Source organism: Pterocles gutturalis, unplaced genomic scaffold (assembly GCF_000699245.1).
Source record: "Pterocles gutturalis isolate BGI_N339 unplaced genomic scaffold, ASM69924v1 scaffold11104, whole genome shotgun sequence".
NCBI classification, from domain to species: Eukaryota; Metazoa; Chordata; class Aves; order Pterocliformes; family Pteroclidae; genus Pterocles; species Pterocles gutturalis.
The window spans coordinates 1-16,066 of record NW_010135781.1 but is presented as its reverse complement, the minus strand read 5'-3'; the positions used below and the strand labels follow the sequence as shown (position 1 = coordinate 16,066).

At 49.3% G+C, this 16,066-nt stretch overlaps 1 protein-coding gene across 1 annotated transcript; it reads left to right on the top strand.

Annotated features, from left to right (window-relative positions):
* Nucleotides 1-1,219: 1,219 nt before the first annotated feature.
* On the top strand, nt 1,220-12,923 carry TFRC (transferrin receptor). Its single transcript, XM_010082038.1, has 18 exons — nt 1,220-1,252; nt 3,054-3,267; nt 3,885-4,107; nt 4,322-4,465; nt 5,188-5,284; nt 5,680-5,802; nt 7,002-7,097; nt 7,251-7,390; nt 7,776-7,945; nt 8,245-8,364; nt 8,988-9,073; nt 9,196-9,259; nt 9,603-9,670; nt 10,058-10,125; nt 10,535-10,616; nt 11,498-11,719; nt 12,208-12,348; nt 12,627-12,923. The coding sequence occupies exons 1-18, from the start codon at nt 1,220-1,222 to the stop codon at nt 12,867-12,869; spliced, it is 2,334 nt and encodes a 777-aa protein (XP_010080340.1). The 3' UTR covers nt 12,870-12,923.
* Nucleotides 12,924-16,066: the final 3,143 nt, after the last annotated feature.

Here is a 16,066-nt window from a genome sequence, read left to right as displayed (position 1 = left end):
CCGGGCTGATGAGGGGTGGCTCCCGGGGGGCTGCGGAGCGTCCCGGGGAGCATCCTGGTGCGATCCCTGCGGGCTTTGCCTGGGCTTCCCTGGCTCCTTCCCCAGTTCAGCCGGTGTGGCTCTTAGGAGCCCCCTCGTTCGCATGCCTTGTACCCAGCCTGCCAGGTGGGAGCCCGGGCATCAGGCTGTCACTGGGAAAAGGCCCCTCAGAGCTCCTGGGGATTCCTCTCCACATACTCTTGCCCCAAGCAAAAGGTGGAATGAGTGGATGGCCGCTATTAACCTTTGATCTCCAAATAAAACCTGCTTATATCCCAGGTGTAAAGCTAATCCACGTGCACCTGAAGACCAGTTCAAAGCTGTTTCCTAGCAGCGCCGCTTGAGGGAATATTCAAGTTACATGCTCCCAACCTAAAAGCCTGTCCCAACCCAGCTGTCTAGTCACTGGCTTACAAGGCTTTTTCAAGCATCGTTTCAGGAAGAAATGCTGAAATAAATCAGTTATAGTTTATGTTTCAGATAAGTTTGCTGTGCAGGGAAATCCAAGCTATAAAAAATACTGACATGCTTTTGGAGAGTTGTTCTTGGCTGTTCTGGGAGACTGTCCAGAACTGAAATTGCCCTCATAAAGAGCTGGGGAATATAGCCATCTAGAAGGGACCGTGCAATTGGAAGTGTTTTGTCAGGGTAGGAGTTAGTGCTGCTTTGCCTTACGGTATGGTGCCACTTATGGGCACAAATTGGACTCTTGTCTCTATCCTGTCATTGAGACAGACCCCAGGAACCTTAGATATGTGGTGTCTGTTGTCACAGTTGAGCAACTGCTTCTTTCCATTCCTCCCTAAGTGGAAGTGGCCCTACCATTAATAAGACCCTGAGCTGAAAGTAGCTGTTTGAAACTATATTCCTCACTTATACACACACCAACCCACCCCCCCCACACCTGGAGTTCAATAGAAAGAGTCAGTTTGTTTGTCAGAACTTATATTTGCAGTGGGAGCATGTGAACTTCTAGGTTGCATTCAAGGTTGATGTAGTTTGACCAACATTGTGACTTACATAGAAGCATGCACATAAAATCCACGGGCAAGCGTTCCAGTGGTGGACGTGACTGACCTTGGATGTCTTATGTAATGGCAGGGGAACAACCGGACTTGACTCGTTGTGTTCTGAACTTCTAGGGCTTTGGTCAATTTGGTGGGCACTCCTTCAGAAGGCAATGGACCATGCCAGAGCGGCGATCTCTAACTTGGTAAGACACAGTCCCCCTGTCCCATTTGTGTCTTGGTGGGCTGATGATACTGCAGAAGTAAGGTTCAGCAACATCCATGTCAGCGCTGGAGAAGGTGATGAATCCAAAGCAGTGTTAGGTGCTACTGTGCGGGTTGTGAGGCAGACATCACTGTACCTAGCTGGCCGTGATAAGGAGGTGGCTCAAGGGGTTCAGTGCTGGTGGGATTATCGTTAACTGCTACGCTCTCTTGGGTGTCTCAGGAAGCTGATAAGGAGGTGGGGCAAGCGTTGAACAATGTTCCAGGAGGAAGTGCTGCTGAGGAAGCTGATTGAATGCCTATCAAGACAATCAACATGTGTTCTGTTATGTTACTTTGGGGGTGGAAATTCAACTGCAAGTCCACGCTTTGAATTAAACATGTGCTTTGAAACAAATGTGCAGGAAGCAGTAGCTGTGAGCTTGCTCAGCTGAGCCTGCTGGTCCCAGAGAGCTTGGACTGTGAAGTGACCTAGGCTGGGACTGCAAATGTGATGGCTTGGTCTCTGAACAAGCATGGAAGATACGTGGGGTTGAGTCGTGTTTTCTGTGAAGTGTTGGGGAAGACAAGCAATCGAGCAGCTGAGCAGGGAGACCGCTAGCATAGACCGCAGTGTTGCTCTTTCAGAGATGTGAGCAGCCAGCTACTTCCATTCCAGCCCACGCTACCCGCAATGAACTTCAGGTCTGAAATGACATTAGTTTAGTTTTGAGCAACCAAGCTGATGTTTGGTCTCTTCACCTCCAGCTGCTGACTTACAGTTTGAGAGTGAGCTGAGAACTGTGGATGAGCTGCTGATATTGTAACAGGGCTTGGGCACTTGCCACCAGCTGGTTCTACAGTACAGTGGAGAGGGGCTGCAGGACTGCTGCTCCCTGAACTATTCCTCTGGGCTTTTAGCTGGTTGCCTGCCTGTCTGCAGCACAACTGTGGCTGCAGGCGAGTTCAGTGACTAATGGAAGCTAAGTGGTTCTGCTCAGTGCCTGGCTATGCCTGGAATTGAGTTCAACTGTCTTTTAATGTGAGCGACTGCATTGTGCACAGCCTGCTGTTCTGTGGGTGGTTGGACTGTGCATTGCAGCTGTTTAGAAAAGTGGGTTCCAGACTGGAAGCTGCTCTGCTTGGACACTGAGAAAGACCTGTTGAATGGTTCCAGTTGCTGGTGGATGTGGGAGGTGTATGCTCAGCTTTTATGTTCGCTGAGGTAGCAGGATTTCCATGGGTCCTCTCTCTTTAGCCTAGCTGCTTTATAATACTCATCAATCGTGTAATTTAAGAGTAGCCTGGGACAGTTTAATACAAGGTTATTTAGGTGCTGAATTAGATTATTTATGTCAAAGTGGATGTGGCTCAAAGGCACAGCCATGGAGGGGTTGCCTTCCTCTGTCCTGATCAAAGCTCACTTCTGGGTGAGTCGCATGTGTTAAGTCAGATTCAGCGCACTCCTGATTAAGGACTGGAGTTGCTGCTTCAATCAGCCTTTGCTATGGGGTCACACAGGAAATGCCAATGCCGTTGGCCATGTCATATCTGTAATTAACTCCAAGCTAGCCTTTGTCCAGTGTGGCTCTGAACTTGTACAGGACAAACACATGTTTGCTCTGGAGACCCTGCCTGTTCAAAGCAGCCAGCCTGACTTACTGACAGCCAAACTCCTGGGCTACGCTGGAGCGGTTTCAGACGAACAAGCTGTGTTTGGTTTGGAGCATAGGTGCAGCTGGCTGCAAGGACTGTAGGCTGGTGTAGCAAACTCTTCCATCACATGACTGTCTTTCAACACAGTTTGGTGGCGAGCCGATGTCGTACACACGCTTCAGCATTGCCCGGCAAACGGATGGAGACAACAGCCATGTGGAGATGAAGCTGTCTGCTGATGATGAGGAAGGAGGGGAGGTTGGGAGACCAGAGCACCTGCATGCCAGCATGCCTCCTCCACGGAGGAGTGGCAAGAACCTCTGTTTCCTAATCATCGCAGCTGTACTCCTCCTTTTGATTGGTAAGGAAGGGCGAGAGGCAACTGTGTGAAGTGAACTCTGGTATTGAGCATATCTGAGGCTGTTAACATTTGAATCTGTATTGTTTCAGGAGATAATTAAAGAGCTTAGATACAGGCTGCAGCCTCTTGTCACTAGCTCTAAGTATGTCTATCTCAGACTTATGGTGCAGAATTGGCACAAAGTGTGAAGTTTGATAATGGAACTGTGACTTAGCTAAAGGGCAAACTGCTCTGTGTGGCATGTGTACTGGTTTTCCCTTTATTAAGTCTTCAACACTTCTCTAGCCGTGTGGGAGAACATACCAGTAAAGCCTCTGGTGCTCGTTTCTCAAGGGTTTTAACACTGCCACTGACCTAAAGTAAGCATTCTCCTTCCCAAGTGGTGCTGGAGGGACTCTGCCAAGCACAAGATCAGATTTACAGTGTATCTTAAAACATCCCAGCTCAGGCAAAATGTCAGGCTGCGTATTCCTGTCTGTCCTTAGGTATGCCAACTTCTCAAAAATGGTGTGAGAACAGAGATGCATCTTAACCATGAAGCTGCTTTGAATGTACTTGCATGGTGTGGGGCTGGTTTTGTTGTCTTTCTCCAGCACAAATACCTGTTCTGTCTGTAGGGTTTCTCATCGGCTACTTGAGTTATCGTGGACGAATGCAGATGGCTAGCAGGTGTCTGGATGGAAGTGGCAGGTGTGAGACAACTCCTACTGCATCTTACTTAGCGGATGATACTGATTCTGAACAAGAAGTGATTCCTGGACCACCTGTCTTCTACTGGCCTGATCTTAGAAAGTACTTGTCAGTGAAGCTGTCAGCCAGACGTCTTGAGGACAGCTTGAGGTAACAGTTCCACAAAGCTTAGCTACAGCTACGGGAGAGGCACAGCCTGTGAGCAGAACTTGAGCCCCTTTAGAGAACAGGGGCCTTCAAGATATTGTGGGGTGGCATGTGGTTAAACATGATTTTAAATGGCCCATTCAGCTTGGGTTTGCGGGCTGGAGCACTGCAGTGCAACCTGGTGCTGTAGCCTAAGCTACGCCTCTGTTACCTACAGGCAAAGAACAAATCCACACTCTTTTGAAGCTGGTCAGAGTGAAGATGAGAGCACTGCCAGCTACATTCATGAGCAGTTCACCAGCTTCTTCTTGGATGAAGTGTGGAATGATGAGCACTACATTAAGCTGCAGGTCAAAGGCAGGTATGTTAATGAAGAGATGCAGATTTCTTCCTTACAGATATCCATGCTGTAGTCTTGAGCAAATGTGATTTCTGCTGAAAGCAGTGCTAAAATTGTGAGCCAGTTACCCCTCTCCAAAGAAAGCCTTAATCTAGACAAGCAGTAGCTGCTCCTGTCTCTTCTCAGGCTTTCTAAATCCAGAGGGTCTGGTATCAGCCCTCTGCATTTTTCCTGGGACAGCTGTTTCCTCAAAGCATGCTTAGGAAGTGGAAAGAAAATAAACTTGAGTGAAAACTCAGCTGAAGGGCAGATTCGCTGTGTCTAAAACTGCTAGTGTGGACGACTGTCTTCTGACCCTGGCAGGTGTTGCAGACCTGGCAGTGGCTCCTATAGTAGCTCAGGAGGGTATCAACAGGCGTTGTGTTGGCTGACAGCTCATACTCTCATGTCTTACTTGCCCTTTCATGTCAGGAGGAAATGAAATTGGTTAGCTCCCCTTAGGGGGGGACTAGGACACTTGGAAGCACAGGTTCTTTCTGCTGCTTGTCTTAGAAACTGGCCTTTGTTAATGTCTCTGAACAACCCCAGAGATTCTTGCACAGAAGTACTCAGATGAGTCCGCCTGTTTCAGATTCTGCATTGACTTGATCAGAATTGCTAAGGCGCAGACTGAAATATGGGAGCTACCTAAAGATGGAGTTTATGTATGAAAGAACATAACATTGTCTTTTTGCATTTAACAGTAGCAAAAACAGGGTGTCTGTTGTGGAAGATGGTATAGAAGAGGAACTGGAGAGTCCCGATGCATATGTGGCATACAGCAACACTGGCTTGGTTGAGGTAGGTGACTCCAAGAAGATACTGGAAATGTGCTTGCACACTTCACAGGTGGCAATGTCCAAAATGTGCCCCTTCAAGGTAGAGTGTATAGAAAGCCCTCCTCAGTTAGAGCTGAGGGTGGTGGTGGGGAGAGTGGGGTGAGTAGTGGGCACACATAGTGTTGTTTCTTCAACAAGATCCAGAAGTAACAGTTTAAACTTCTCTGCTGGGATCCAGACAGGAACATTGACAGAAGTGGTGCTCCGACAGGCATGTTGCATGTGATCACAGTTTACATTGCCGAGCTTGAACTCCCTGCTGTTAGGAGGAGTTGCTGTTACTGTGACTCTGCAGGCTGTTTAAAGTATCTTGCTGACATAGGACTGCTGCATTTATAACCAGTGTTTCTGTTCCAGGGCAGACCAGTCTATGTGAACTATGGACGGAAAGATGATTTCCAGAAGATACAGAAGCTGCGTGTTTCACTGAATGGAACTATAATCATCTTTAGAGCTGGAAGAATAACCCTTGCTGAGAAGGTAAGCAGTCTGTGCCCCAAAGCTTGGCCAAACTAAGCAGCAGAAAGCTGTGCTTCCTCATCTTGAAGACACCTTTGTGCCTCAGTTCAGGTCTCTAGAACTCGTGTATGTAGGCTTATCCCTGCAGGTCTGGTCTTGCTTGTTTGCACTGAGCCTCCATGTGCAGGTCTGGACACCAAGACTGAACAGAGCTGGTTCCCGTTCACTGGTTGCAGGGCATTCTTCTTGGTCTCTGGTGGTCTGGCTGGGGCAGCCAAGCTGGGAGGCAGAGGAGGGTAGCTTGGGGGCCACGGGGTAGAGGGTGGCTGGTATTGCCAGAGGCAGCAATAGGGCTGCTAGAAGCAGAACAGCCTTGTCTCCAGAGCACCTCTTGTAGCCAGACACTTTCCAAGCTTGGCTGCAACGTCTCACTTGGGCCCTTGCTGACTCTTCACTCAGACCAAGTGAAGGTGCTGGTGTTGCATGTCCAGTCAGCTGCCTTGCGTGTCACTGTACCGTTCCTTCTCTAACAAGTAGAACCAAATAGCCAAGGGGCCTGGAGGATCCAAGTGCTTCTGTACATAAGCCTGTTCTAGGTCTGACCCAGAGGTGCTCCTGGGGAGGCTGGGGCATGGGACTCCTGTCTCCTGCATGCATCACAGACACAGGCAGAGCTGAAAAGTGCTTCTGCAGGGGGTGCTCCCTGGCCCTCCAATTTCCTTCTCACTGTCCAGCCTTTCAAGAGTGTTTGTAGTGGTGGCATGTCGGAGGCAGCTGGGTTGTAGGTGTATTAAACGGAGACCTGACTAGGCTGCTCTGCCTCTGTTTTCCATGTGAAGATAAGCTTCCAGTAGCTGCTTATTTTGTCTTGAGACTAACCTAATCTTGGGCATGACAGATGCAGCATAATCAAAATTAAGTAACATCTTTCTTCTGAGCTGCTCTGAGGAGCAAGTATGAGCTGAAGGAATCGTGGGTGAGACACTAACCATGGACTGTTCTCACTGTGCAAAAGAGTGTTGGACACACTCTTCCTGGAGCATGACTGAGCTGATAGTATTCATCTTCCTTGTGTATCTGTCACTGTCAGGGAGCAGTTAAAATCTGCTGTGGAGTTGGGCATTGAAGAGCACGACCGTTCATACCATTGCTCCATGTACTTGCCTTAGTTCCCCTTGCTTGTTGTGCAAAGCTATAGTTAATATTACACTTTTTTTCAGGTTGCAAATGCCAAAGAGGCAGGAGCGGTTGGTGCGCTGATGTACCTGGACCCCTATGATTACAGGAACACAGATGCACTTGTCCCCTTTGGACATGTGAGTATATGACTGGCTCCCCTGTCTGCCATTCTTTTGAAGCCTCCTCACCTTGGACTGCAGACCGTGGCAGTCCTTCTGCAGGCCTCTGGCTCAGCAGTGCTTTGTGCCCTGTTCGACTCCTCTGAGACTTGGACTCTTGCTTTTTTGCAGGCCCACCTTGGAACTGGAGACCCTTTCACCCCAGGCTTCCCTTCTTTCAACCACACCCAGTTCCCACCAGTGGAATCTTCTGGACTACCTCACATTGCTGTTCAGACCATCTCTAGCCAAGCCGTAGCCAGACTGTTCAGGTAACTGTTTCTCCTGGCCTGCAGACTGGGCTGCTGTGGCCCTTTTGGCAGGGGTGAGGATGGTGCTGAGGTGTCATGAGCACAGGGAGCTCTCTGCTGGTCTCTGCTGTGTATCGCAGGGAGCACTTACTGCAACTGGGCAGAGAAATGTCGCTTATGTCCATGTCTCATGTCTTAAAGACTGAACTTAATCTAGTGTTGGATTCCTCTTGGCCTCTGTGTCCTACCTCTCCCCGTGTAATTGGTGGTACAGGACTGCAGGTTATTTCCTGAGCAGGCTCTGAACAAGGCTGTGCTGGCAGTTGCAGGCTTGCTTTTTTCATAGGGTAGCTAAATGAGGTCAGAGCTGGATAATGAGTTCAGAGGATCTCTTTTTTCCCCTCAGCAAAATGCAAGGAGAGGAATGCCTTTCGGAGTGGAAAGGTGGGGTCATGGGATGTAAGGTGATGCTGAGCAACGCGAGCAAGATGACGGTGAAGCTGAGCGTGAACAACGTTATGGTGGACAGGAAGATTCTGAACATCTTTGGTGCTATCAAGGGGTTTGAAGAACCAGGTAACAAACTGCCTTGTGGCTCAGTCTTGAGGGGAACCCTTCCTTTTCTGTGATTATCAGAACATGGCAGCTGCTCCCAGGCAACCACTTCCTCAGCAGAACCAAGACCCTTCCCTGAGGGTCAAGGAAAAAGCTGAACTGTGCTGCCAGGGAAAGGCTAAATGAAAGCAAGCAGTGTGCCAGCTTCAGGGGTCATACTCCATGCTCTGTTCCTAGTACAGAAGCTTGGAGCTGCTTTTCTGATAGATGGTATTTGCAACCTGAAGCTTGCAGCTCAGATCTTGATGTCTCCTTTATAGATCGGTATGTTGTGATTGGAGCCCAGAGAGACTCCTGGGGCCCAGGAGCGGCCAAGGCTGGCGTTGGAACTGCCATGTTGTTGGAACTTGCCCGTGTGATCTCAGACATAGTGAAAAATGGTAAATACTTGTGTACAAAAAGCATGGGGTGGGAGGTGATGCAGGTTTAGCTCTGTGTGTGTTAACACTGGAGAACCCAGTTACAGAATAATCCTTTGGGAAGGTGTTGGACATCTGACAGAACTTCTTGAGAAGCTATTACTTATCCAACATACACAACTTGTCTGCAGTGAGAACTTGCTTCCAAGGGACTGCCTGCCATCTGGGATGGCTTGAATGAAAGAATGTCCTTGGTAACACACAATGCAAACCTCAAATTTGAGCTGTCTATTGGACAGCCAGGCCTGAAGGTGGGAAAGCACTGAAGTAGCTGATCATGGAGCAGTGGGGACTGCATGGTGGCACTTTGTGTGAGTGCTCTTGTCTCCAGGGTTAATTTTGGTCTCAGGCAGCTAAACAAAAATGGGGGGGAAATGCAGACAGCTTGTTTTTCCTACACAGCTCTGCAGCATGGGGGGCAGGGTACAGTGTCTGTGCAGCCACTAGTGTGCATGTTTGTCTGCAGCAGCCAGAATGCTTTGGCTCTGTCTGAGGAGCAGGTGATAGATCAAGCCAGGCCCTCAGTGATAATCTGCATCTCTGTCAGGGAAGGGCAGACATCTCAAGCCTCTCTCTCTTTACAGATGGCTACAAACCAAGGCGCAGCATCATCTTCGCTAGCTGGAGTGCAGGAGAGTATGGAGCCGTGGGTGCTACTGAATGGCTGGAGGTACTGTTTCTTTGATAGACTTCTGCGTGATTGTAATGCGGCTGTGATTTCCTGTTGCTGAGGATTAAACATCCTGGTGTTGTACTGCTACTGCTCATCTTAAAATACTTGTTTTGTTCTAGGGGTACTCTGCCACACTACATGCCAAAGCCTTCACTTACATTAACTTGGATGCTGCCGTCCTAGGTAACCTGCTACTTTTAAGTTTCTTGAAACTAAGTGGGACCAGAATAGCTTGACAGACATCCCTTAACCTCCAGGAACAGGGGCTGTGCCAGATGTGGTTGCTGGGTGTTTGGCTGGAGACTGGCATGACTATTTATTCTCTTGTTGTCGTTGAAGCTGGGAGATTGCTGCAGCCTGAGCCAGAAGGAGGCAGCTCTGCTAGGTCCCTGTAGACTGTCCTGTGTCTATTGAAGATCCTTGGGCAACCAGCTGTAGATCAGTTGTTGCTCAGTCACAGGGCTGAGCAGCTCTAGCAGTAGTTGTTAATTGTGCCAGCGTGTCAAATACCCTTTATTTTTTTCAGGCTCCAGCCACATGAAGATTTCTGCTAGTCCCTTGCTGTACACATTGCTGGAGAGGACTATGAAAGGGGTGAGTTGAAGGTTCTTGGGCTAATCAAGGTGACTGGTTTTAAGGAGGAACTGTAAGCAGCTAGAGCTGTGCAGGGTCACTTTTCCCAGCTTGCACCTTCTGAGGAGAAAGCCCCATTTAGGAGAAAGGGATGAGGTACTCTGGAGGGCCCTGTCTGAAATCACCTGGGCTCTGAGAATTGCAGTTCACACACACAGAATCTAAAAGCTGCAAATGCCACATTTCAGTGGGAGGTGAATGCTTGACCCCCATGAACCGTGCCTGTGTGAAGAAAGGTCAGGGGAGCACACCTGACTCTGGCATCCGTGCAGCAATGCGGGCTCCAGGATGGATCTGGAAGCCCAAGCAGAGGTTGGAACAAGTGCACTGACTGTCATCTCTGTGCAGGTGAAGGACCCAACAAAGGATTCACAAAGTCTGTATGACAGAGTTGGCTCTGACTGGGTAAAAACAGTGTAAGTATTGTCATCCTGCTCTTTGGGAAAGCAAATCTCCCCAAAGGAGCAAACTAAATGGCTTCTGCTTTTTGTGCTGGAGTGTCATACCACTGTCTGGGGTGTGCTCTACCTGCTGCAATGGGATCAGGCAAGCGTGAACAGTACAACACTAGCTGTTCTTAGTGCTGCCCCAAGCTGCCTGTAGGCAGCTCAGACACCTTTCTGTAGGGCAAGAACAGCCTTGTACAAAGGCCCGTGGTCAGAAATGGACAAGCAGTGCTCGGCACTTGGCCAGGACTCCTTGCCAAAACCAGTCTTGTCTAGACAGGGTAGTCCAGTTGTCTCAGAGCTTCAGCTCTAGGACTTTTAGCTTTTCTCCTGAGATATCCACAACAGTTGGTAACTACTCGATACTTGTCTTTTGCAGTGTTCCTCTTGGTCTGGATAATGCAGCGTTCCCTTTCCTTGCCTACTCGGGAGTTCCAGTGGTTTCCTTTGGTTTCTACAATGTAAGTATTATCTGCCTGCCTAGTGTACTCGTTCCACGGAGAGTGCTGTAAGGATATCTGCTCTCCAGGATGGCAGAGCACCAGGTGCTGTCCCAAGTTCATTGTCCATGAAGGAACCTCTCTGGGGAAGGAGATGCTGCCTCTGGGACCTGGTGGCTGTGGCAGCCTGTGAAGGCTGCTCCTGGGGCATGGTTGGCCTGTGGTCTCTGTTCCAGTATCCTGAACACTTGTGTTTTGTTGGAAGAGGAGGCACTCACTCTTCTGGAGGCTCAGATTTTAATGATTCAGAAGCTGAAAGCACTAAAAAGGTGTCAAACTGTTGATGCTTCAGTGAAAGCCAGTACTACAGCTTTGGCCAGAGCAAGTATTAACTTGGACTGTTCAGATCTGCTGCTGCAGCTTGGGGCTGGCAAAAAGTGTCAGCCGAGCAGCCAGCTCTGTTACTGCAGGCAAGCAGCTGGAAGCCTTTCTGATAACAGCTTCATCTGCTTATGAATGCTTGGATTTTGTGAATGTTGGATGTGGTCCACAAAAAACCTTGGTTATCTTTCTAGGAAGGGTTGGAGGGTGCTGCCAGCACATACCAAACTGGGTACTAGGGTTTGCCCACCTGTTTCTGCAGTGAACTGAGGGGAAAGGTCTAATATGTCTTTGAGTCTAACAAACTAGCAGAGCATCCTGCTGATTGCTTGAAGCTGTAAGGGATGAGACGCAGGAGCTCCATTCCCTTCCCCTGTGCTTTGAAATTTTGACGCTCAAGTCTCGCTACTTAGCACAAGGAGATGGGATGTGCTGGAAGTAGCAAGCAAACTGTAGTGGGAGGTGAAAAATCCTAGCTGGAGAAGCACTCTTGCCTAACTTCAGTGCCTTCTTTCTTGCAGAAAGATGAGGAATATCCCTTCTTGGGTACTACTCGGGACACTGTGGAGAACCTGAAGATGACTGACAATTTGTATGCTCTTATGCGTGCTGCTGCAGAAGTTGCTGGACAAATAGCTCTCAGACTGACCCATGATCATGAGCTCTTCCTGGACTTTGAGAGATACAGTGAAGAATTGCTAGCATTCCAGGAGAAGTTTTTGCCTTACAGTCACGATGTGAAGGTAAGAAAGTTTGAGAGCACTGAATCCCTGTAGACTGTTATGGGGCCATGTGCTAATAAGGTTCTGCTGCCCTTGGATACAGCAGGGTGGACATCTTCCTCCTTTGGGCATGAGAGTGTAGCAAGATGTGACCTGAATCGATGCTCCTTATAGAGCAGTGCAGACAGAGTAGCTGTGGCAGACAGATCTAGCTCATCTGGCTGTGGTAGGCTCTGGAGGAAATGGATGTGCATGGTGTCTGGTCTGGTTATAATTCACAGCATGGTGCAGCTTTGCATCTCATTTGCACCTCTGCTGAAAGCCTACAAGAAACTGTGGGTGGGGAAAGATGTCATTGAGCTCAGTGACCTCAGAAGAGCCTGCCAGGAACTTGTCTGCTACTTGGTTAAGCTGGCACAAAAAAAAAAAAAATAACCACCAGCCCTCTGTCTTGGTAAGAAAAGAGCAAAAGAAGAAAATCAGGTTTGCTAACAGTTCCTCCCTCGCAGGCACTGGGGCTGACCTTGAACTGGCTGTTTTTTGCCCGTGGTGACTTCCAGCGAGCTACAGATGCACTGAGAAGAGACATTGCAAACAGTGACAGGGAAAACAGGATTGTCCGCCGAGCCCTGAATGACAGGATCATGAAGGTGGGTAGCTACAACTGGTTTTCCTTTCTTCGTGAAGAAAGAGGGTGCTGGCTGGGATGGGCCTCTTCCTTAGGAGCCATGGGCACTGTGCAGACCGGTGCTTAGTGTCAATGTGACTGACTTCTGTGCGTGCTGTTGGGAGAGGGTCTGGCCCCTGCAAGGCTGCTGTGGGAAGGGTCTGGGTGGGGATCAGAGATCTGTGGCTCATGATGGGGCAGACTGGGAAAGAAAGACTTGGGATGTGAGAGTATAATCCTAAATTTGCACCTCTATTCCAGGTGGAGTATGACTTCCTCTCCCCGTACCTCTCGCCAAAAGATGCTCCCTTTCGCCACATCTTCTTCGGCAGAGGCTCCCACACCCTGCAGAGTCTGCTGGAGAACCTGCAGCTGCTGACAACCGACAGGGACAAAGTGGATGTGAACATGCTGAAAGAGCAGCTGGCCCTGGCGACCTGGACCATTAAAGGGGCTGCCAATGCCTTAGTGGGTGATATCTGGGATACAGATAATGAATTCTAGACACGGCAAACACCTGGTTAAGGTACAGGATTAGGGAAACCCACTCCCTAACATAGTAATTTTTTTTTTTTTTGTAGATTTTCTGGCAACAAATCTCTTTTGACCAAAGTTGAGCATAAAATTTAAATCTCAGCTTGACAAATTCACAGGAGGTAGTTTTAAAGCAGTTAATATAAGATGACCATGAAATCTCCTCTGACCAGGCTCCCCTTTGACCACAGTCCAAACAGGTCAGGTACAGCTGCTTGTGGGGCTTGCTTTCCAGTGTACTTGAGAACCAACAGCTCATGTGACTCGTGAAATGGTACCTTGAGTGGGGAGGTACCTCATCTATTTAGGGTTTTAATTGTTGGCCCCCTAAATCTAGTGACAAAATAGGGAATGGATTCCTCTCAACACTTGTAGCAAGGATCCCCTCTCTGTCAGGGAGCTGCAGAGACCAACCTGTAGTTCAAAAATAAAACAACGTAGTAATACCCTGCAAGTGCTGGATTATCAGCAAGCTCTGAAGTGCCCGGCCTGCCTTTACTCAACAGCAGGGTCCCAGCAACACCCTGGAGGCTTGCTTCTGCTCAGGCAGGTCTCAATACCTGGGGAAAATGACCCAAAGATTATCTGATGCCCCCTTTATATCCTTAGCTGGCACCTCTGCGTGTCCTGCGGCATTGAGGAATGGCTCTAGACTGGCACTTCAGACCCTGCTGCCCTGGGGCCTTTTGTGAAACCGAGTCTCTTGCTGGCCAAACCCTGTTTGACTGGTGCCACTTTGCAGGATGGCTCTTGTTTGGCACTGAGATATTTATTTGTTTATTTATTTATCAGTGACAGCGTTCACTATAAATGGTGTGTTTTTTTTATAGAAGATAATTATCGGAAGCAGTGCCTTCCATAATTATGACAGTTATACTGTCGTTTTTGAATAAAGCAGCATCTGCTATTACAATCGAACATGATACTGGAACTTTGCATTTAAAATAATCTAAACAGGCCCCTCAAAAAAAAATTTTGCCATAAAAATGTAATTGCTAGTTTTCAAAAACACCCCTCTGTAAGAAACTTGAAGGTGTAAACCTGGTAGCAAGTCTCTGGGTTGCACTCCAAAATGATCCCTGAAATGCTGAAAACCTGGGTGGAAACTTAAAAGTAATAGAAATTTGGCTTCCCTGCAGTGTCTGTGCCCCTCTGGGTTTCAGACTTCCTCTTCACCCCCCTTTCTGGAAGCTGTGTGTTCGTATGGGGAGCACAGCTTTCTTCCTGGCCCTGGTGGGGGGGCTCACTGGGTAGCCCCAACTCCACCCGCAGCAAAAAGTACAAACTTCTTGTACCTCGGATTAGGCATTGGCCCGATTTTTAAATGGCAGTTTCCTGCAAACTTCCAGTACCTTATGTATCATGAAACCTAACTGACATTATCGGGGGCAGTGTCTCCCATAATGTGTAAAGAACAAGGTAGTTTTTGCCTACCACAGTGTTATATCGGAGGCAGTGACCTCCATATGTTGCACTATGGGTGTACGTAATTATCGGGGACAGTGTTTCCCATAATTGTTCTATGCTTATCATGCAATGTCATCTGTGAAGCTTGATGGTTAGTATCTAACATGGATCAATTTCCTGCAGTCCTATTTTTTTCATTCTCCTGTGGTGATGCAGATACACGCTCGGGTCTGTTATGTACTTCCCTAGGCTCTACCTTCTCCGTAGGCTGAACTGTTTCAAATAGCTGTGCTGTCTTGAAGTGGCTTCCTGCCTCCAGTCGTGGGACTGGTGCTTGAATGTTTAGTGGAAACTAGGCTAGTTAGACTGTGTGCTCTGTGATTTAGTAAACTTCCTTCAAATCAGTTACAAAGACTTGGGGAATGAAAGGTGAATGTAGGGCTTGGGGCTGACGGTCGGCTGGCTGGAGGGCTCTGCTAGCTGCTCCAGGTCACTGTGTGTAGCTGGCCTTGCTTTGGTGCTGGGGTGTTGCTGGTGTGTGTGCACAGGAAGCTGCTTGCTCCCTGTGTCTTGCTGGAAACTCCAGTCTCGCCTCCTGGGTGTTGGGGGAGAGATCAGTAGCACCTTTCTCATGGTGCCCCCTTCTCTGTGACCTGGAGCTGAGCACTGCTGCTGTGGGACACCTGCTGGACTGTGCTGCTTGTTCCCAAAAAGCAGCTGCTGGGCTGGCACAAACCCCTTACTCTGCAAGCAGTTTGATCTGGGGTTTAAACCTAACCCGAGCGAGTGACCTGAGCCCGAGCAGTCGGCCTTTGAGGGAAGGATCATTGTTCAGGTGCTGCAGAGACCTGGGCCCCCTGAGCCCCCACCCCTGTTACTGAGCTCAGCGCTCACCAGTTTGCAGGGTTGGATTTTCATCGATCTTTCTGGAAGCCTGATGCCCAGACTTGTGCAACTCCTTGCTCTTCCTTAACTAGCCTGCGCTGCCTGAGGCACGTGCCCAGCCCTGTCTGTGTTACTGTTTCCTGGTGACACTTCCCTGGATGGCATTTGAGAGCTGCTGTCTGGGAGTCCTCACTGTAGTGTTTGCATGCATCTTGCTGTCAGACTTCACCATGCGCTTTGTAGCCGGCAGAGAAGGACAAGGCCTGTCGCTGGGCTGGGCAGCACAACCGTGGCTGCTGGGATGTTGGGATGCCTTCCTCCGTGCTGGCATCAGACTGGGGTGGGGTGCTGAACTCTGGTTCTGGGTTACCTGCTGTCTGCTCGAATAAAGTTTTGCAGCTTGAACACTCAACTCCTCTCGTGAGTTCTTGCAAAGCTACAATGCTGTTGTGGCTGGAGGGAGTCCCCAGCAGGGCTGGCAGCTCCATTATCCACAAGCCCCCTGGCCCCCCCTCTGCTTTCATGGCCTCTGTCACCATGTTGGCCCTAAAGACCCTGGGGCATTGGGAGGGGGGTGAAGTGTCAGACTTCCCCCAGGCTGGAGCTTTGCAGGTCTCTGCTGACAAGAAGGTGGGTGGTTGTGTCTGTGCCCCCGAGAGCCAGAGCTGTCCCCTGCCTCGTCCCTGCCCCTTATCACCACCCCGGAGCTCCCCGGGCTCAAGGTGCAGATGGGTATTTGGTTGTGTAAAGCCCCACAGGGCAGGAGCTGCATCCCCAGCCTGCTCAGGTGAGACTGCACGGGTCTGGGGCTTTGCACGTGAACCAGGCTCAGCTCTGCTCCGCTAGTGCCAGTCTCACTGTCCTGCTGGGGTGCA